General features: G+C 46.7%; 1 protein-coding gene across 4 annotated transcripts in view; it reads left to right on the top strand.

The window, feature by feature from the left end:
- Positions 1–2,542: 2,542 nt before the first annotated feature.
- The window catches only part of TRIM36 (tripartite motif containing 36), a 32,059-nt gene continuing 12,885 nt past the window's right edge, over positions 2,543–21,716 (top strand). Inside the window, exons 1-3 of one of the 4 annotated variants that reach the window (XM_075527349.1) lie at positions 2,543–2,640; positions 11,626–11,860; positions 19,534–19,859. In XM_075527349.1, coding sequence (XP_075383464.1) covers positions 2,578–2,640; positions 11,626–11,860; positions 19,534–19,859 — 624 coding nt within the window. In that variant the 5' untranslated portion in view covers positions 2,543–2,577. Of the gene's footprint in view, positions 2,641–10,438; positions 10,621–11,625; positions 11,861–19,515; positions 19,860–21,716 lie in introns of those variants that run through there. The other 3 variants (XM_075527348.1, XM_075527351.1, XM_075527350.1) reach the window with 3 other exon arrangements.

Genomic DNA, 21,716 nt, shown 5'->3' with positions numbered 1-21,716 from the left:
TTTGGGAGATGGTTGTTGGGGGTCGTTTAACATGAACATAACAAAACTGCAATGAGATTTGGGTGCAGACATTCCTCCAGCTGAAAGGGTTGCGGAGCAGTAAACCACTGCATGTCGTCTTCTTGCACTGCGGAGCAAAAAGGGCTGTAAATGCCTTGGCTTTTCACACAGCCTGTCATTGCTGAGCAGTAAGGCCAAAGGTATGTTTGCTGCCTGGCGCTGGTTATCGTTTGGAGATTCACACAGATATTGTGGTATGACCTTCCTTGACTCCTGAGTGGGATTTATTAACACAGGTATCAGGGAGAAGGTGCAGGAGTTTGTCTGCTTGAGGTGGCCTTGGTGGGACCTCAGCTGAACATGGAATAGACACAGAAGCAGATGGTTCCCTGACCACTCGCCAAGAGACTCCAGATAGTTGTGCTCCTTTTTCTTCCCCAGAGCAGCACAGGTGGGAATGGTTAAAAAACTGCCGCTGTTGCTGAGGCCACCACCAGCACAGTGTCCTGCAGTCGCCTACTGGACTTGAGCAGCTTGGGAGAAGCGAGGCACTCCTTCAGGCTGTCCCTTGTCCCAGCCTTGGCCAGCCCTGCTGACAGCACTCGACACTGACCCAAAGAAATTACAGTAGTGAAGATTTCCTACGTGAGTGCCATTTGGTGAGCTGGAATTAGATCAGAGAAGCAAAATATCTCACATTGAGTTAAATTATGTATTGAGGACCTCTCAGCTGCATGGGTGATGACAGCTGCCTGTCCCCTGCGCCGCTGCCCATTGTTTATTCCTGGGCTGTTTGCACAAAAGCAGTATGTGGAACACTGAAAGCCTGTCTATATCCCAATAACGAGCTATTTGATTAATGAGTCATCTGATATATATAATTGTGCAGTATCTAATAACAGAAAAGTCTGGTAGCTATTCATGAGTCCCGTTTCCTGAGAAAGAAAGGGTTTATTGTTTCAGTGAGTAACCTGTAGAGAGAATCTGGGATAACATTACTACTGTATCAGTACGCTTAGGAAATAACATTACTACCGTATCAGTACGCTTAAGAAATGCAGCCTCTGAGGGGATACATTATACTGTTATAAAACACCCTTTGGTATGTTTTCACTACACAGGGGTGATGCGCTCCATGGGCTACTTGATAGCTACAGCGTAAGGGTGGCTTGTCCCCTTCCACCTCTCAGTTTGGGAGAGAGCTGGTGAGAGAGCAGTGGACTGGTCACTCACCTGCCCCTCTCCCCCAGCTCTTGGGGGCGGCTAGGACCTTTGGGTTTGGGGCAGTCTGAGACCAGAGGAGGAAGAAACGAGCCAGCTGCTGGCTGAAGTGACCTGTGGTGCCTCCACCAGAAGCAGGCTATTGCAGCAGCATGGAGCGGAGACAGGCACGGAGCAGGGCTGCGACGTCTGCAACATCTCAACACCATTCCCCTGCTGCCCATGGGGCTCCCTTGCCCACCGTCTGGGTGGAGTTTTGCAGTGCCTTTCCTGGTAGCTGGCCCTCCTGCCTGGCGTGAACATTTCAGCGGGCCCTGAGTGGGATTTATTAACACAGGTATCAGGGAGAAGGTGCAGGAGTTTGTCTGCTTGAGGTGGCCTTGGTGGGACCTCAGCTGAACGTGGAATAGACACAGAAGCAGATGGTTCCCTGACCACTCGCCAAGAGACTCCAGATAGTTGTGCTCCTTTTTCTTCCCCAGAGCAGCACAGGTGGGAAGGTTGCCTTCCCCCCTGAGGAAGGAACCCTCAGAGGGGTTGCCTTCCTCAAACAGCGCAGGGTACTTGAGTTGCTGGGACCAGATTTTCTGCCACAGTTGTATACAGGCATGTTGTGCCCATCTCGAGTGGCAGCATCAGGCCTGGGATGCAGAAAAATAGATGATAGAATTTTTCTTCCTGTTAGAGTTACCCCACAGGTACGCCACCAGCCGAGTGCAAACACACGAGGCAGATCATACACGCAATTATGTACATTATATTAGTAGGTGCTCTTCTCTGCAGATGTGTTTAGACACAATTTTTCATCTAAACAAAAGCTGGGAACTTATGAAAACCAGGTGGAGCCTGGGGACAAATGCATCATGCTGTACCTCAGCATGCATCCCACGTCAAGCTGTGCTTTCAAGTCTCTTTGAAAAGAGGCATGCCCACCTTGGGCGCTGCCCTGGGCAGACCTGGCTGCGGCATCGGCCCCACGCCACGGGCTCAGCGGAGACCGAGAGTGATTTTTATACGGCAACACTCTGATTTGGCGAGGCCTCAGTAGGTATAACCTCGCCAGCTTTAACCCGGGTCTTGCGGCCACAGCATCTGAGCAGAGATGGTGCTTCTGGGCACCTGGACGTGCCCTGACAGTCCGCCCGCGCTGCTGCTGGGTGAGGGGTTTTCACGGGCACCCGCGGTCCCGTGACCATCCTCCACGGGGGGCAGCGGAGGCGAGGAGAGCATCCGTGGCACCACGCCGGCTCCTCCCCGGAGGGCACCGGAGGAGGCCGGGCTGCACGGCGGGGGGCGGAGGGCGCGGCGGGGCGGTGCCCTCCCGCGGCACGGCCGCCCCGCGTGGAGCGTGGGGCCATGGCGGCGGCCGCGGACGGCAGCCGCTTCGGCTACATCTTGGACCTGCTGAAGCGGGACAAGGTAGGGGCGGCGCGGCCGCGGACCCGCCCGTGCGGGGACCCCGGGACTGCCGGCGGGGGTCCCCGGGGGCGGCGTGTCGGTGGGGGTGCGGTGGGGCATCCCCGGGACACCCGCGCGGGGCCGGGGAGGCAGCCGCGCCGGGACCGGCGTGCCGCTGGGGATGCGCCTGGAGGGGGGAGTCGGTTGCCTCCTTCAGGTTTTTTCGGGGGGGGAACTTGACTCGCCTTCGGAGCTGGTGTACTTTGGAGGCGCGCCTAATATTTGCCGCACGCTTCCGAGGCTGTCGGATGCACAAGTTAAAAAATAAAACGCCAAGTGTCACTCAGCCCGGCGCAGTTAGGCGTCTGGCGCTTTTGCAGCCTTCTGCTCAGCGTGCGACAGTTTGTCCTTCTGCTGGTCTGTGGATGTGGTGCCCCAGGGCGGGCTGCGCCCACGGCAGCCTCTGCCCACGGCAGCCTGCGCCCACGGCAGCCTGCGCCCACGGCAGCCGGTTACCGGGGGCTTTTCCTGTTATCCTTAGCTGGATCGGCTGTGGGCAATGCTGGAGTGACAAGTGTCGCCCCCAGGAAATGATTCAGAGTTTGCAAATGTTTCGAGGGAAACTAGCATGTGCGTCTCGTAGAAGAAGGAGGGGGGAATCCAACTTCCTGTATTTGTGAGCTGCTGATACATACAGAAAACAGGGAGCACTCCTGCCCTCCTCCCCCCCAAGACTCCGCTGTGGTGGGTTTAAAAAAACATGAAGTAGTCGCGGTATTTTTAAACTTTTAAGTGTGGCAAACAATGGTGTTACTGGAAAGACTCTTTGTTCCGAACGGATCCTGAAGACCACCCAGCTCATCTCCAGAGGCTGCCTTCACACCCCGTTTTTTGTGCCCACCCTTCTCCGCCCCCGCCCCCCCGCCACTCCCTCCCCCCTACTCCCCCACTCCCTCTTCTGAATGTCGTGGATGAGCCTTCAGAGCAGGGGAGAGAGGATTCTCCTCGGTCATTTTTCTGCTTCTCCTTGCCCAGGAGTAACCATGCCTGGGGCTCCAAAGGAAAATTCAGATGGCCAAATCTTGTTCCTGTCCATTTCATGCAATACACCAAATCATAAAGGGTTTCAGGCAAGAAACTCCTTTTGCCTGTGATTTGCCTGTAAGGGGGTGCTACATCTGCCCCTTCTCTCACAGTTAGACAGTCTGTGCTGGTAGCTTGGATCAGACGCCCTCTGCAAGAGCATATGGTTCGGTAGACAGCCGAGTTAGCACATTAGTGTGAAATATGCATGTTTATTACAAACAGTGCTGTTCTTTATACATAGAGTATCACATTGCCAAGTCCCATCCTCAGAGACACTTGATGTACCTGAAGAAAAGAGGAGCAGTAGCAGTTGTATGACCTTCACAGACTTTCCATAGCAGCGGTCACTGCTTGAGGCTCTCTTAACTGCCAGCTCTGAGACCTCTCGCTCTTCCCTTTGCATTTCTTTACCTCCGGACCGGGGTTTTAGATTACAGCCCCTCTGTAATTTATTGATGTTATCCAGGAGCTGGGAGGTATTCTGCTGGGATAATTAAGCTGCCTTCTCAGGTGACATAAATCATGCCAGCAAGAGGACTCTTCTGCTTAGTAAACTGTATTTGCTTAGGGGCAGGGTATTACTGCTTAGAGGTCCCAGCTATCCAGTTTTCCCTTTCCCGTTCTCCCACATCAATAAAGCTTTTGCAACAAAGCCTGAGAGCATTAACATGCTCTGAATTAACTGCTAAGCATCTGGCTTTCACTGAACAAAGAACTATTAGAGAAAGAGGATGTAATAGCAATACTTTACATTCGCACGCTCACCTCTCTGCTGCATAGGGTCCCAACAGGTAGATACACCAGCTCGTAGACCCTGGCACATACTTCTTTCAGCACTCCTGCTGTTTTTCCACTCAGCTTGCAGTCTCTGTCAGGCCTCTCAAACAGGGCAAATCGTTATATATCGCTTTTCCCTGGGGGAATGTCACGTCAAAAACCTGTTATCTCTTTTAATGATTTGTACTAATTATTCCCCTGTGACTCTGTTTCACACACACAACTTGCACATTGTACCTGCAACAGAAAGATGCATGTAACACTTTTAGCCCCAATAAGACAGTCCTTGTGTAATCCATATATCCACAACATCTGTTTAGGCTCACTACAATACTCTCCGAGATATTCTGGGCCTCCGAAGCACCTGTCACAAACATCACAGTAGCATCTGAGCACTCCAAAATACCCCTGTGAGACAGATTAACAATTAACTGCATTTTGTAGCAGAGGCACTGAAGCAGAAGGAGATTGTATGACCTTCTTTCAGGACTCTGAAATCCCAGTTCAAATCACAGCAAGGACGGACACTCAGCTGTCTTAGAATGACATAATATTCCAGAAATGGTTTCAGGCTTCTTTTTTTCCTCTCTCTTCTTCACTGTAAGTTTCCTTTTGCAATAGTCAAATGCATGAATATCCCTTCAATGATTGACCCTCACTCCGTTCAAAGTTGTTTTACTTGCATAGACCTATGTTTTCTTCATTGGAATGCATCTGCTTCTCTTGTAGTATCAACTTCAAGGAATTTTTAGAAAATTCTATGAAGAAATATGTGTCTGGTATGGTAACTGATACCAATACTTGTCATCCATTTTGTAGAACCATTTTCAAGTGTTTTCCTGTAAGGGGAATAAAATAAATAAACTGATATAAACCGATGTGAGTTTCAGAGAGAGGCTAGCAACACTGACACTGTCATTGTGCACTAGCTGTTGATTTTGTTGAAAGAAGGATCTTGGCGTGCTCCCTTTTTTAATCAAACCCCTCACCCTCTCTCGTTTTTCCCTCACTTGCTTGCTTTGCTTTACCATCTATTCCTACCCTCCACATGGTTTGCAGAAACTGACAGTTCGTGATTCATAGGGAACAGCTTTAAAAACATTTCTCCAGAAAAAGCATTTAGAGAAACAGATACTACCTAAAACCAAGCCCTACAACCCATATGATGTCAACATGAGAAATTTATAAAAATAATTTCAAGAGCCTTTCAAATTCTGCATGCTCTCCACCTGGACCCTGCAGGTGACACTGATTTCTGTCTCTCTCTTCTGTCTGGTTTCGTATAGTGACTGATGTACAATTCTCTTGTGGTGGCTTTTCAGCTTTTTTTCCAGGTGAGAGTAAGGGATAGAGCTACACAGGGTACAAAACCAAATCGCATGAGGAACTGGAAAGAGGAAATACAACAAAGTTTACTAGCAGCTGTGGGGGCTGGCGGGTTGCTCTGGGCTGCCTGACTCAGCTGAACTGGAGTTCTGCTCCTCATCTTTCAGAAGATAAAGCTTTACATATTTCTTGCTTATGTGTAGGAAAGTGCTTGTTTGGGTTTTGGGTCCCTATGCGGAGAATAGCCCTTTAACAGCAATTTTCTTCTGTTTACAGAGTATCCAGAAGCGTGCCAGATGATGTCTATGTTGTGAGGGGTATTTGCGCAAAAAGGTGACTTGGGTTAGAAGCGTATGTAAAGATAACTTGGAGCTCAGTTTCAGGTAACAGCTTAAGTTAGATACTGCAGAGGAGTCTGAGTTTGAAATCTAGCAGCTAAGAGGAGTTAAAATCCACTTTGCCTGTCTTCACAGCTTTTAATCCGAGTTCCTTAGCTGGGTTAGTCAGCCTGTGTGACAAAGGTGTGTTTCCACAGCTTAGACACGTCCTCATTGCTCCAGCTGTGGGTTCCCTGAAGAGCCTACAAGAGCATGGGATGTGACGTGGCACGGGCGAGCTGCCAGCCTTGCGCTCAGTGACCGGGGCAGCTACAATCGGAAGCGAAGGAGAGAAGGCAGCGGGACAGAATAGCAATACCCCATATGCTACCTGTGTATTGTTCATATTTTTTGTGCCATATCTTTATGGTGTCAGAAACTGAGTCTGTGGCTGGGCTTCCTGTAAATTTGGTTTAATTTTTTAAAATGTAAATATTTGATATTCCAAATCCTTTTAAAAGTAACAGTTACATTTCATTTGTGCTAAACAGTAATAATTTGTTTACAGGTATGATTCTCTCCTAGTTCAGAGCTGGAGGGTATTTTGGTTTGAATGTCATGTATTTTGGGGAAGCTTTTTCATAATAATTCCTTCATTTGCTTGGCAAGTGATTACAAGGTGTGGAGGGAAACAGCAGAGTCCTCTGTGTGGACTGTTGTCTGTAGCTGCTCTTTGGACCCCCTGCAACTGCTGCTTTCCAGGTGTCCTGGGTGTGAAGCAGAGTACTATACACGCGGCAGTAAGTGAAAAAGTAAAGATATACTGAGCCAACTTAAAGCACTTTGAGTTGTGCTAGCTACAAATCCTACCCAAAGCTGATTGCAATCCCAATATTCTGGCAGATCGGTGACCATAGTTTTATTGGCTCAGTGCTCTGTGCATAGCAGTGGCTTGTGTGACCTTCCAAACTTGTTAGGTCCAGCTGACGCGGTTATGGGATCTGTCAGGAAACCCATCTGACCATGAGGGTTATGGGCCTGTAGCACATCTCTGCAGAGTAGATAAATAACCAAAATCAAAGGATTAGGGCTTGATATTTTTGTTTTATGACAAGAAATCCTCAAGTCATCATTATTTTCATTTAGAAACACCCAAGGTCTATAGGCCCTTGCTTGGCTGTTCAGGGTGACACAACTGAAAGGTCAAGAAGACAAAGATGAGCCTGTATTCCTGAGCCAAAACAGGCACATTTCTCTCAGGCAGCATAAATTCCTGCCTTATTGCTAAGTGAATGATATATCTTTCAGCCTGCATGACTGAGAAAATCCTGGGGAAAACAGTCATCTTCATGGTTCAACTTTTCAGGGCTAGCTAGAGAAGCAAATCACATCACTGACAATTTACAGACAGTGAGATGCAGGCTAAAACCCCACTGCATCCATCCTGGCAGAAAAGACTTCCATTGCACAGGCAGAAAAGTGTCTCCCTGGTAGCTCGGTCCCCAAGACAGTCACGTTAGCTCAAGAACAAATCTCACTCTTCATCCTGCTATCTCCACTGTGGACACACTGGCTCTGCTCTGATGCAAGCAAGCCCAGTGCACGGCAGGTAGCAGCAGTTCAGTCAGAGGAGTGCAGACCAGCAGGGAACTGGCTCAGGCTCGAGCCACAGTTGCAAAAGCAGCACAAAAAAAAATGTCTTGGAAAGCTTTGGTCTGAGGACCTGACTACTGAGGGCAGGGGAGGTGTTGCCAGAAGCTCCCAAGCGCTTTGGGGCATGCTGTGTTGCTTCACACAGTAGGATACCAATTGGACTGTATAACAAGTGTAGGATTTTTATGGCTTGTTGAAAGCCAGTGCTGCATCCTTTTTTGAATTGTACTGATAGTTAATGCAAATGATCACTTGGGAGACTGCTGTGTACCACTAATTAAATTAACAAGCACATCTAACCTGAGGTAGGAGGGAAAATAGGATGACACCCCCCCACCCCCTGCCTCCAGTTTCTGTCTTGCACTGCTGTCTTGGGAATGGAAGGCATGCCAGCAACGCTGCGACAGACCCCACCTGCGGAGGGGGCAGGAGCGAATTATGAAGGATGTGTTGAACGATCTTGACACTTTCCAGGTATCACTTGATGTACAAGGAGTCCCTTGTTAGCAGAACAGGTGTCCAATCGATGCACACACGTGGCTGGAAACAAAGCAGAAGGGTAGGTCTGACTTCTGTGGCCATGTTGGTCTTACATGCAGGTCCCTTCTGCAGAGGCTAAGGACAGGAGTCTCTTCTGACAGTGGTTTGTGCTCTTAGCTTTTTAATGTGCCAGTGATTCCTAACTGTTGGGTTTTTTTTCCTTCCACTACCTTAAAGCTAATGCGGATTTTGGCACTGCAAATGCTGTCATCCTAGGCTGAGGATGGATCAAAGGCTAGTAAAAAGGTGTGAGTGCGGAAGGGGGAGTTTGACCCTTTGGAGGCCTTCAAGAACCTTTTCATCCGTGTAACATCTTAATGTGGTGCAGGAGGAGGTGGAAATTAAAATCCTGCTCTAAAGTACCCTGAAGCCAGAGCAAACAGGCATACAAACAAGCTAATACTTTAATGATCTGTTAAGGAATTGAACAAAGAGTCACTCACAAGTCCTGGCCATAACAGTAATTGGCACTGTGGTGCATCTGAAGGCTGTGGGAGGACAGGAGGAAAATGCATGCTCCAGGTTTGCCCATGCTAGCAACACCCACCTCTGCTGGCACCTACACCTCTGGCATGAAGTGCAGAATGGTTTGCCTTGCTGTGCCACCAGAGACAAAATTTCTTCATCCTGTTTCAAAGGCAGCAGCAGAGCCAAAGGGGCTTGTTCAGGTCTCCAGCTGATAGTTTATTTGGCCTCAAATCAACCACGTCCAGTGTCAGCGATGGGTAGCGTGCTAATGTAGACAGGGGCTTAGTAAGAGCTACATCCTTTAAAGCCTGTCTGTAACATCAGGAAATTTGGCGATATTAGAGGTGGTTAAGGGATAATACAGTTGTTCGGATGCTTGCAAATCATTACGGAAAACATAGCTGGAAGGCTGACAACTCATGTCCTTAGCAACCCATTCTCCCCCCCTGCTCAGTTAAGTGACATGTTTCAGGTTGAATATACATACTGTGCATTACTGGCATTATCGGAATCATTTAAAGCACAGTACTCTGTATTTTTATGAGGGCAGTTTCTAAAGTAAATGTGAAATAACATCTTCACATACGTTCTCTAGAAAGTTCTTTGTAGTACTGGACGTGCAAAAACATCACCTCTGTCTTCCTGATTTCCGAGTGTAATTTTCCATTCAAATTTCATGTCCAGGCCACTGAAGCCCAGATGTAAATAATGACCAAAACCCAAATGAGACATTTCAAGCACGTTTGTGTTATTGACTCATATGAAGCGTAGTTCTGAGGGCGAAAAGGAACTTCTTATCCTGATGTTAGTCTTTTAAATAGGCAGGCAGGTAAAATTTGGGGTTTGCCAGACTGACAGCATTTCATCATTCACATGCTCCAGGCTCCATCTGTTTTAATGAACTAAACCTCTTCTGCTGTGTAATGTAAGGACGCTGCATGCTTTCACTCCGAGTTTCCTAACAGGGATTTTTCTCCCTTAGCCTAACGCTACGTTAACTGCACACAGTATTGCGTCTGCAACGGTTGCGCCTGCACCCTTGCCAAAACCCGAAGAAGCTGCAGATTTAAAAGCATTGTTTGTTTGTGCTGGCTGGTGGCGACAAGCGTATTTGCTGCGCTTTTTCCGATGGAAACACGCCGTCAGGGGCGGCTGGGAGGCGCAGAGCGGGGTGGCCGCTTCCCCGCCTCTCCCTCACCCCAGCCGCCGCGGCAGCCGCCCGGTGCGTGCCGGCTGCGCCCGCCGCATGCCGCGGTCCCGCTCGCGTTCCCGTGCCCAGCGCGTCGGGACGCTCCTCTCTCCAGGGCGGACGCGCACCTGTGCCACACCTCGGTCACCAGGGGAGGTTATTAATGGCGGGTTTGGGCGGGAAAGTACTCAGTGCTGCCCGCCGCTGGGATGGGCGGCATTTCCGGTGCCGCCTGGCGAAGGAAAACGCCCCCCGTTCAATAAAGCCCATTTCCCCTCGCACCGGCGAGGCCGGGGTCCGCGGCGGCGGGGCGGGGCCGGCGGCGGGGGGGGCGGTGGCGGCGGGGGGGCGGCCCCGCCCCGGAGGGCGGCGCGGCGGCCGCGGCCGGGCGGGTGCGGCGGTCCCGGCGCCGCGCTGCCCCCTGCCGGCCCCGCTGCCGCCGCGGGCGTGGCCGCCCCCGCGCCGCGCCGCCGGTGCCCGGTGCCGCGCCCCTCGCCATTGTGCGCTGGGCGCCGGCGCTGGCCCCGCCCGGCGGACGGCACTCCCCCCGGCCGCCCGCCCTTCGGCCGGACGCCGCCCCGCCGGGCTGGCAGCCGCTGCGGCGGAGCAGGCGTGGGGATGGAGGGCGATCGGCTGGAGAGCCCGGTGAGCGCGGGGGCAAGCCGGGGGACGCGGCCGCCGGGTCCGCCGGGTCCGCCGGGTCGGGGTCTGTCGTCCCCTCCGCTGTTGCGGCTTGCGCTCCGCTGTTGCGGCTTGCGCTCCGGGGGAGGCGGTGGGTCGGGGGTGGGAGCGGCGGCGGCGGCGGCAGCTCCGCGGCGCGGCGGCGGCGGGCAGGGCTGGCACGGAGGTCTTCGGACGGGGCTGGGTGCGCGCAGGGGGAAGGCTGCCGGCGGCGCGGAAGCGAAATCGGCCTCATCTCGCGGCGGGCTGAACGGTGAAAAGCCAGGCGGGGGTGAGCGGGCGCCGGGCAGCCGGTGTCTGCGCTCGCCACTTGATGCTTCGCCGGGGTGTCGCTTGCCGTTGGCTTTCCCAGCAGATACTCCGGCCTCGGAGCGCCGTGCCAGATGGCTGTGGGGTCATTAAATACCGAAGAGCTGCACAGATCCACGGGCTGCGCTTTGTGCAGTAAATAAATAAATAAACGATGTCCCTGACTCGAACCCTTAGCCTCATGAAGTCAAGGCACTTTCAGTCCTTACATGTGGATTACACGGCAGGGAAGCCTGTTGTTTGACCAGTCTGACAATTCCTTCCCCCCCTTCTTGAAAAGCGAGCGAGCAAGCTGAGTTAAACGTAGGGATTCCTATTGTTAAGAAGTATGGTGGCTTTCGTTTCACTAGGTCCTTAAGTGGAATTGGGACTACTCCCCTCCTCTCCTTTCCTCCTCTGCAATGCAGACATGACCTAAAGACGAACCGAGTTTGCCTGGTGGCAGTGTTCGATCCCGTTGAAATGAGTGTTGTCAGTGCTTTCACACATGTTAATTGAGATTGGTTTGCAGTATTAACCAGAGGTGCCTCAAACCAGCTAAAACTGTGCACAACGGTTATTCTACAGAGCTGGGGTTTGGTGACATACAGCTGTGCAGTAAGTCTTCCTGGCTCATGTTTTCTGTGCTTACACTTGTTTTTCCCTTTTTCTGCCATGAAGGTTACCATTAAGGGTATTGAAAGAGAGCTCATCTGCCCAGCATGCAAGGAATTATTTACCCATCCACTGATCCTTCCTTGCCAGCACAATGTCTGTCACAAATGTGTGAAAGAAATACTCTTTGCGTTTGAAGACTCTTTTGCTGATGGAGGCTCTGAATCCTCAAATCAGAGTAGCCCTCGAATTAAAATCTCTTCTTCTAGCATGGACAGAATTGACAGGATTAGTAGATCAGGTATGTATCAGAATTTTTGCATGTTTTCCTAATTTTATGTGTTCGACTGACTTGAGCTGAATGGTATCTGCATTGGTAAAATGTCTTCCCAGTACTCCTGACGCAGTTAAAGAGATGACTTAGGGGTAGTGCAAGTCTTGTTCATTCTGTGGCAAGAACAATGGGAACGTTTTTAAGGATAATACACTTTATTTCATATATAATAGATTTGTCTTTGTGGCATCCTGTAAATCTTTGTAACCATTGTGTTTGTTTATTCCTGTATTTCAGTTAACATCGAGATGCAATGGCATCATGTTCAGTAGCGTCGAGATGCAGATTTCAGCAATTTTATTGCCTGTCAGTAGTGCTGTTGAGGTCGTTCTCTCAGGTTTCGGCCAGCCTAAATTCAGTAGTTCCAACTTCCTTTTGAGCTTCTGCCGACTTTGCAAATCATAGTTCTGTCCTACCCATTTCATTATGCTTACAATAAATCATTTTCCATAGATGATGATCATTGCACGGTTGCAGAACTGGAGGACAGATGACTGTAAGAAGACCGCACTAACAGTCTCTTCCAGTGCAGTCTGCTCGAAGCTTTGAGGAGCACTTAGCTGTAGGATTCCTCGTGCTCTTTGTGATATCACACTAGAAAGATTCTTACAGCTGTCTGTAATCCATGGATGAATTGATCTGCTTTTACACAGATACATCGAAAGTACTTTGTGCACGTTACACTTCTTGAAAGAAACCTCATCTTGGCTTTTAGGCTTCCTTCTGACATAATTATCCACTTTAAAACCACAGTCTGCAGGGCTCTGGAAGAGTCACCCACAAGACAAACCCGAAAACTGTATCTTGCATTTCATATGTTACTAGCATTCATCCTCCCCTTTCCTGGTTTCAAAGTTCAAATGTTTTATTTCAGCCGCTTCTTTTAAACAACTCCTGAGCCATTGCGACTGGTGCTCTTTCAAATCAGTTTGGTAAGCGAATGCTGCATTTGCTGTAGCTTGGCAGGTTGAGGCTTACATGATTTGAGGGAATCCCCAAACCAAATGGCTAGTAATCTTCATTACGGTCCTGTTTTCTGGATATGGGGTGCACAGTCCCACAGTCACTGTTTAGCTCTACATACATACATTTCAGCTGCTTTCTAAGCCCCCTCTAACTGCAGTGTTACGTGAAGTTTGAATGAAGAGAGCCCACTGGTGACTGCCCTCTCCCAAATCCAAGTCATTCCCTTTTTTCCTCAGCAAGCAATGTTCTGGCATGGCATTGTATGCATGGACTGAAGCAGTCACCGGTTTCTGCTGCAGCTGTCCACTTTATGTTTTTACAACACAACGTGGACGTCGGAGCGCCAGGTGGGGTGCGTGGGGACTGGCGGGCGCGTGGTGGGCGACCACCCTGTGGGAACTGTGGCTTGCAAAGGGTGGGAGTATTGGACAGGCTGCGTTTGGGGAGCAGCCCCCCCAGGCTCTCTTCGGCAGCGTCAGCGAGGAGGTAATCCTCTATCTCCCATCAAAAGCTGCCCTCCAGCTTGCTCTCTGTCGGGCAGTAGAAACAGCGGTCTAGCACGATGCAGCCCGCACACGGTGCCGTGGCACAGTCCGCCCTGTGCACGGAGGCGGAAGAGCTCCCTTGGGAACCTGATGTTTAATTACTACTAGATTTGCAGAGTTCAGTTTGCAGTGCTGCCATAGTTGTTGGCTGCCTTTCTTGCAAGGCTCAGCGTTACTGCTTCCTTGTGCCCTTAATGACAGGGCAAGAAGGACCCGTTCTTGGTACTCTTGCCCCCCCCCGCCCGAGATATATGCACTCAAGTTGTTGCAGGGGTTGTAATCTTTAAATCCACAGCAGTCTGCCACCATCCCAGCAAACTAATGGGAAGTTGTGTGTGTTATCTCCTCATCTGAGCTGCTAGTAGAAGGAGATGAGTGCTTTCCTAAAAACTTCATACCTGTTTGATGAGTAGCAAGATAGTGTTGAGACTTGGAAATAATGGGCTTCCACCCCTTCCCCCCAAAGAGCGTTGGGCAGATGCATGTCACAGGAAAATTACAATCTCAGACAGTTCAAATTTACAAAATGAAAAGCATATGGAAATGGGAGCTTTAAAGAATACATTTGGATATTCAGGTTATACTGTCTTTGCTTATAATGTTACAGGCGTTATAGCTGCATTGCTATGTGGGGTGTGAGATTTGCTCTCAGACGCTTGGTATCAGTAATGTTCAGCCAGTTTGCAACTTAAATTTGTACAATTCTCGTCTTGCATCTGAAGTACCCATACTGCGCATTGCCTTGCTTAATTAGTTTTGTGATCCTTAGGGGAATTTGTAATAAAACAGCTCCGCAAGAGAGAAAACGTACAAGAAAACATCCAAACTGCGGCCTCAGATGTATAACAGAAAACCACTAGAATTTCTGGTAGGCTTGTGCAGGGCATGTCACTGTCAAGACATTGTTGCCGTATTTGCAAATGTATACAACACCTTCCTCCCGCTGTGGGTTTTTTCTTTTTTTTTTTTTCACTTAAGGAATCCCTGCTATCTCCATGAGGAGTATCATCTATTTAAAATGATTTTGGCATTTAAATTCTTGAGATGCCAGAAGGAACTGGTCCGCGTTCTGTATTTGTTGTGCACACACAGCTTGCATTTAGAAATACAATTTATCTTGAGGTAAAAAGGCTGGAACTGGTAGAACTCTTTTATTTTGCAGTTGAAATAGAGTGCGTGTGCTTCTTAAAATCTAATGTGTTCATTTAAAAAAACTCCACTGTTTATGTTGTACATAAAATAATTTTTGATTAAAAAATTATGCTGCATATAAAAAGAAAATAAAGGATATTTCTTATTGCTAATCCATTTTCTGTGATGTTAGCGTAATTACAATGTTGGTGTAATTAAAGCATGTAATGTGGTTATGTTGACACTTGTGCAGCACTGATGGATGATGCAGAAACTGAATGTCTGAAATATCTCTCCCTGCACCCCCCCAGTCTCTTCTTTCTCCGTTTTTCTGTTCTGCTTAAATACTACAGTTGTTTTATGTGCTCAGAAGTTAAACATTCTTGCCTTTCAGCCCTGCAGTAGTTTAACATCCACAGGAGAGAAAAGAGTTGATGCTTTTCATTTGAACCATTGTAAACCAATGGTATATCTCATTTTTTGATTTCTAAACAGCTTTCTGTTCATTGTTCGCAGCCTCACAGAGGAGGTCTTTTGGGTGGAGAGGTAGAAATGCTTCCCTTCTTGTATTGGCTAGAGATAGTCTAGCATTTAGATCTCGAGTTAAATATTGTTGGTTAGCATATAGCTTTTTGTCAGTGGTCAAGTCCACAAAATGGCTTTTGCAGTGAGCAAAGGTACAGCAAATGACTTCTATAAGGAAAGCTTTTCATTCTGTTTAACACTGACTTAAAGGTCAACTGGACTGGAATTCAGTTAAGGGTTGGATTATATTTTTTTTCTTATGTGTATGCATGACTGAACATACATTGATGGGTGCAAAAATGCACGTTCTCTCTTCCTTTTAAAACAAAAACACAACAGTCACCCCTTAACCCCCTCACTTTTTAATTTTCAAGAGTTTATGTGCTCAAATTTCAGTAAAACTGCTGTCTTACTGGTAATGAAGTGTAATTATTAGATTGATCTTTGTAACATTTAGAGGTCATGGTTGGCCATCACTTTTAAATGGAAGGTAATACCGATTCTTCATTGTATCTGAGCCTGCTTAATTTGATAAAGAAGCAGATTGAAATTTACACCATGTTGATCTGAGTAGGAAGTTCTGGTTCTGGCAATTCAGCATGGCACATGAATATATGAGGAAAACTACATATTTTAAATTGATACGCTTGTAATGTTTGGTGTGCTTAGTGACACAGGCAGGTGTGAGGATAGCCAATGCCTCTTTGTTTTAAGTACATCTAATTTCCAAAACTGAGCTAGTCTGAGCCACTGTGTGGGCTTGTTAACATAAATATTTCTTTTTTTGATGTGATGCTCTGAAAAACCCCAAGGCTCCATCTATGTTGCCATAATGCTGGCAGGCACATGAGCAATCCATAGAAATATTCTGTCCTTCAAGAAAGACATGAACTGAGCTAAACACAAATCTGAATTTCACACTTGGTGGAGGACGAAGCAGCTAACGGGAAGGGGAAGTTTAAATTGCCTCAGCTGAAGACTGAAAGTGCCATAAAACAAACATACCGTAGGACACTGTCAGAGCTCTTGGAAAGCTGTCCTTATGTGCTCTTTTTGCAGAAAGCACCTTTGATTTGGGGAAGATTAAAGTATCTGCAAATTACATTTAGCAGCTACTGACCTCTCTCACGTTTTTTATTCTTTTCTTTCTTCCTAAGAATCTGTCCAAAAGCATTAACTGAGTTGGGGGGGGGCTGGCAATATACATTTATATTTTTTTAAAAACTTTTATGAGAATCCAGTTGACTTTTAAAATCTTTATTTTTTTAAACTCTCACACATTAAACTTCCATGTCTTCCATAACCATAGAATTCTGGTGATACTCTTTACTTGGAAAACACAATTTTATCTTCAAGATGTCTTATCTCTTTGCAAACCATCAGCTGCAGGTTGGGCTTTTCAACATTTCAAGTGTTGGTACCTCTCCTTGGGAAGAGGGTATTATAAACATTGTCTTCAAAAGACATACTTAAGATTGCTCTTTGACTTGAGTCTTTGCAGTCTGTATCCTAATATTTGTGAGCTTGGAGTCTGAGCATGAGCATATGTTGCGCTAATTTTTTAGTTATTGATTGAGCTATTCATTGAAAGTGGAGCAGTCTGTTTACAAACCACAGTGGAAAATTTCTTGTGATGATCTCTAATACTTCACAAAATACATACTTGTTTGTTGTAAACCGGATTGGCAAAGTGTAAAAGAGAATATGGGGAGAACCTAAGTTTCTCTGAGCCGCACATCTAATATGACTACAAAATCCATGGGTTTTGCTGCTTTGTTTTTTTGCAGTTTTTTGGGTTTTTTTGTTTTTTTTTTTAATAGAAGCAGAATTTGGTTTTAGCAAACTGAACACAAGATAGGTGGGAAGGATAGTGCTCCAAGTAATTTATCTCTTCATCAATGCTTTCTTTTTAAAATACAAGTGTAGAAATCCTATAAGCAGAAAGCAGACTAATTCTTACTGCACATTAATATTTTAACACTCGCTAGGCAAAAAGAGAATGTTTCCGTAACTTCAGGTACTGAAGTGGCAGAGCACGCCAAGAAGCTTAGCAAGTAAATTTCCAGGGTTTAAAACAGTGGAGAAAAACAACCCTAGGCTCTTAGAGTGCTGTCAGTGAAAAGGGATGAGACATCTGAAGGTGCTCAGGACTTCCTTGATACTGGCTTGCTTTCCGTAAGCAGAGTGTCACCAGACTTCGCAGAGCATGGCTCGTGATGACAGTCTCATTTCGGTCCACCACGGGCAGAATGAAAGGCCTCCATTGGGATGCAGCTGAACTCACCTTTGAGTTAAACAAACACCCCTTCCACATTGGAGCCGCTTGGGCCAGACTTCAAAAGCATGCTACTGGATACGAATTTCAGATTGTATTTTTAAACTTGACCACTGCACCATATTTTTTTTCTTGTTACCTTGCTTTGTCATTGCTTGCTCTCTGCTCTAGCGTACTGCTTGTAGGCAGTCCCTGTACATACGACACTGTGTCATTATTTTCTTAGGTTTAGCAAATGTAAGTACTCTGGATCCCTTTCTGTAGCTGTTGACTGCATGGCACTGCATGCAAAATCATCTTTTTGTTTAGGCCATTGTAGAAGTCTGTGTAGAAGATCTCTCTGTGTTCCTGTGTGCAGTGCTAGCTTGGAGCATACATTGGAAATACAGTTTGCCTTTCACTGCTCTTGCTGTGCATTGCATGTGTGTGTTGCTGTGTATGCCAAGTTACAGGTACTGCAGGACGTGCAGTTTGGGTAATTAATTCACTTCAAGTAAGTACTAAAAAAAAAAAAATCAGAAAAAAAAAAAAAATCTCTGCTTCCCTTAACCAGAGAGTTGTATACCGGTGCCCTGTGTCACCCATACTGTTCTGTAAATGCAGTGTAGTTGTTCTGCTCAGAACGTACAGAAGGGCATGAGACCAGCTGAGTTTGAGACTGCTAGCTTGTACACACTTACTTACGCTCTAGTTGTGGCTTCTTAGCTGACGGTCATGTGTAACTACCATGGACCACATTTCAAAGATTTTTAAAGGAACTAGTTCCTTATAGGAGTGTTGGTTTGGTTTTTGTAAAGATACTGCAAAGGGCACGATAGAAGGGAGGTTTTGGATTGTTGGGCGAAGCAGGCGCAGGAGAGGGGCACAAGGCAAGTGTCTTTTGGATAGCATCAAAGGACACTTCAAAAAGAAATGAAGCATCAACGTTTCTGATGGGCACATACTGACTAAATACAGATGAGAACAAATTTCCCTTTCTGAAGAACCAATTTCAACACTGAGAATTCAGCTTTAAGTCATACCTCCATTTACAAATTTGTTAGTTACACCAACGTGCAGTCCTCTCAAAGGGATCTTAAACCCACGCTCCAGCTACAGAGGATGTTTTTTTGTTTCTTTGTAAGAGGAAGCTGAGAGGATACATGTTAAGCCTAAACACTTGCTTCAGAAATATGTAAAGGACTGCTTTTTGATAGTTGTGTGCTGTGGGTTCATGAGGGAGACATGGGGATGCACTCCCTGTTTGATAGCCTCAAGAACTTTACCAGGTAAATAGCTTTTGGGTCTGTGTGAGCCATCCCCTTGAACGGGCTCCAAAGGCTCGTGGCTTTACTTGAGCCTTTGATCACTTTCTTTTGGAGAGGAGGGGAAATCTGTGCATAGCTGTTTGGTAGGAGTGCAGCTTCTCTGTTGTCCCCTTTTGAAATGAAAAGAGAGAGACATACCCTGTGTAACCGTGCAGATCTGTGGTTCCCCAGTTCAGGGGAGAGGAATCTCTCGGGCATAAGCATCTCAGCATCCCCTTTGGTGTGCGGGGCTCACTTAGCAGCCCTCCTTTATTAAGGCCATGTAGCAAGGGCCAAGTCAGCCTCTGCATATATTGACTAAATAGTTTGGCTGAGATTTCGTACTGGTAATATCTAGTTCTCTTGTTTTCCTCTTTATTTTTTTATGATGCCTCTTCGGATGAGCCAGATAAGTTTGACGCAGACAAAGCAAACTTCAGGGACCTTGAAGTTGGCCGTATTTGTTTGGGAATACCTAGTCTCACTCTGTGAATAAGCATCTTTCACTTGATTACATTAGGAAGCTGTTGCTCTCTCTGTGGGCAGCTACTTAGCCTAAAACCAATGAGTTTCCAGAAGGTTTTGTGTTTAGTATTTTGAAAGGCTGCAGCTTGAGTGCATCCAAAACTAGATGAAGAAGATAGGATTGGAACAGCTAAATTAATCTTAATAAAGAATTAAGTTTTAGAGTAGTAGTTTACAATGCCCCCTGGACTCAGACATGACACTACCTTGTCATGGCAAATGTATTCTCTTTGGCTTGGCAGACCGCATATGGATTGGTATTGTACTGGTTTGGACGATGTGCTACCATAGTTTGGAATTGGTTCATAAATTCCTGTGCTTCTCCCTTTAAAATCTAAACCTCTTCTGTTTATGCTCCTCCTAAATCAGGATTTGGTGTCTACACAGGCAGAAAACGTAATTCACTGACTCCTAGATCAAGTCTATTTCCTTGTCCGGGTTGCCAGCGGGATATTGATCTTGGAGAACGTGGCATCAATGGCTTATTTCGCAACTTCACGTTGGAAACCATTGTGGAAAGATACAGACAGGCAGCCAGGGCAGCCATTGCTATCATGTGTGATTTCTGCAAACCTCCACCTCAAGAGTCCACGAAGAGCTGCATGGACTGCAGTGCAAGCTATTGCAATGAATGCTTCAAAATACACCATCCCTGGGGAACTGTGAAAGCCCAGCATGAGTATGTAGGACCAACCACCAACTTCAGACCTAAGGTAAGTATATCCTATCTTACAGATTGCATATAGCTTCAGATATCTCTGTGCAGCAGTAGTTGCTTTTTAGGACCATTGTTGCTTTATTGACTATTGCTGTTATTTATTGAGTGAATCATAAGCTTTTGTTCTTGTTGATGCTGAAGTGGTTGTTGTTGAAGACGACATTGAGAACTTATTTGAAGGGGACCCTAAAAATAAGGATTTTTTACTTTGGGGAATGGATTGTGTTATTTGTGATTTGGGTCTTTTTTTTTCTTTTTTCAGTAAGACTTAATGATCTTGCACATCTAGAATGGCAGTGCATTTCTTTAAAAGTCGGGTCAAGGAGGATGCCTGTGTGTGGTAAACATCAAACAACCAACACAACTGACCTCCCCCCACCCCCGTCCCCTTAAGGCAGGTTCCATTCGGATGTTTGGTGCCTGAACTTGATCCATCACAAAGCATCCTCTCTCTCTCTCCTCCTTCCTTGCATCTAGCAGTAGCAAAGGGTGGAGTTCAGGTCTCCGTTGTTACTACACCCTGTTATTTTTTTAGTTATAGCGTAAGAGAAAAATGTGATGGCAAGTTTTCTACTTTACACACTGCTGCTGCTGCTGCTGCATTCAGACAAAAGGAGGGATTGCGAAGTGCGGTTACCTTTGTTTCTCCTGCTAAGCGCGGTGCAGAAGATGGCGGTGCCTTACTGAGTTTCAGTTACACGATGGGAGGAACTGTCACAGCTGCCGTCTCTCTAACCAAGGACTACAGTAGGTCTTAATGTCCCAGCACTTGCTGCGTGCCTGTGGCCGGTGACCTCGCTGTAGGTCCTACAGATATCGGAAATGCTGATGTTCAAGGAGTCTTGGTTAATTTTAATTAAATTAAGTACATTTGATTAATGTGCAGTGCATAAGAAGCTCTTGTCTGGTGATGTACCTTCTTTCTGAGGCTGGAAAAATTTGAGCCTCAAAAGTTAGCAAGCTGGCAGATAGTGAACATCCAGAAGTCCACTTAGTGCCATTTTTCTTGAGTCTAATACATTTATTCCAGTTAAGAACAAGCATGTGCTTGATGTGCTTGAAATGCGCTAGCGCACAGCTATCTTTGTGAAATGTCGCTTTATTGGATAAACGAGTAAGGTAAAAGATTGCATGCTGTCTTCCAGCTCTTGATCTAAAATGCTGTACAGCTCCTTAAAAACTTTGCCTCTATGGTATCTAAACCCTCACTGCTGCAACGTTGCTACTTAAAAATACCAAAGGCATCTTGTGATCCTTGTGTACTCCTAAAGTACACATATTGTTATACTACGTGCAGACTGAATTTGGGTTTAAAGTCAGTAGCTGAAATCTGTTGAAGCAGAACAAAAAGGAGAGAAGTGGTTTAGATCATTCTGACCTTGATGTATCAAGTGTGTGTGTGTGTGGGGGGTTTAGCTTTTTTAAATTATATGTGGAGACATGTACTGTTTAAAAAAAGAAAAAACAAAAGAGAAAAAACATAGTACAGTTAAATCAACTATAGGTACATCTACTTGTAGAAAAACTTCCCAACAACAGTAAAACTGATCTTTACTGTGCTCTTATAGAGACTTTTTTGAGGACTGTTTGAGCTTAATATGAAGGAAGAAAAGTGCATTTTTCATTGCACTGCAGTGTTAATTGCACTGAACTGAATGCATGGAGCATTTGCTGGTCTCCTAAACAACGTTCCCAGTCATCACTTCAATTTACAACCAGACTGGAGAGCACTTTGTAACGTGTGTGGTGGGGATGGGAGAAGCACATACTGGGCTGATTGTTCTTGAATTTTGAGAGAACTAGACAAGGTAACCTGCTGACCTCATCTGTCTCTAGCTTGCAGGCTGTAATT

The sequence above is a fragment of the Mycteria americana genome, chromosome Z, assembly GCF_035582795.1.
Source record: "Mycteria americana isolate JAX WOST 10 ecotype Jacksonville Zoo and Gardens chromosome Z, USCA_MyAme_1.0, whole genome shotgun sequence".
In the NCBI taxonomy this organism is placed as follows: Eukaryota; Metazoa; Chordata; class Aves; order Ciconiiformes; family Ciconiidae; genus Mycteria; species Mycteria americana.
The sequence above is the reverse complement of the archived record's forward strand: the minus strand, read 5'-3'. Positions and strand labels throughout refer to the sequence as shown.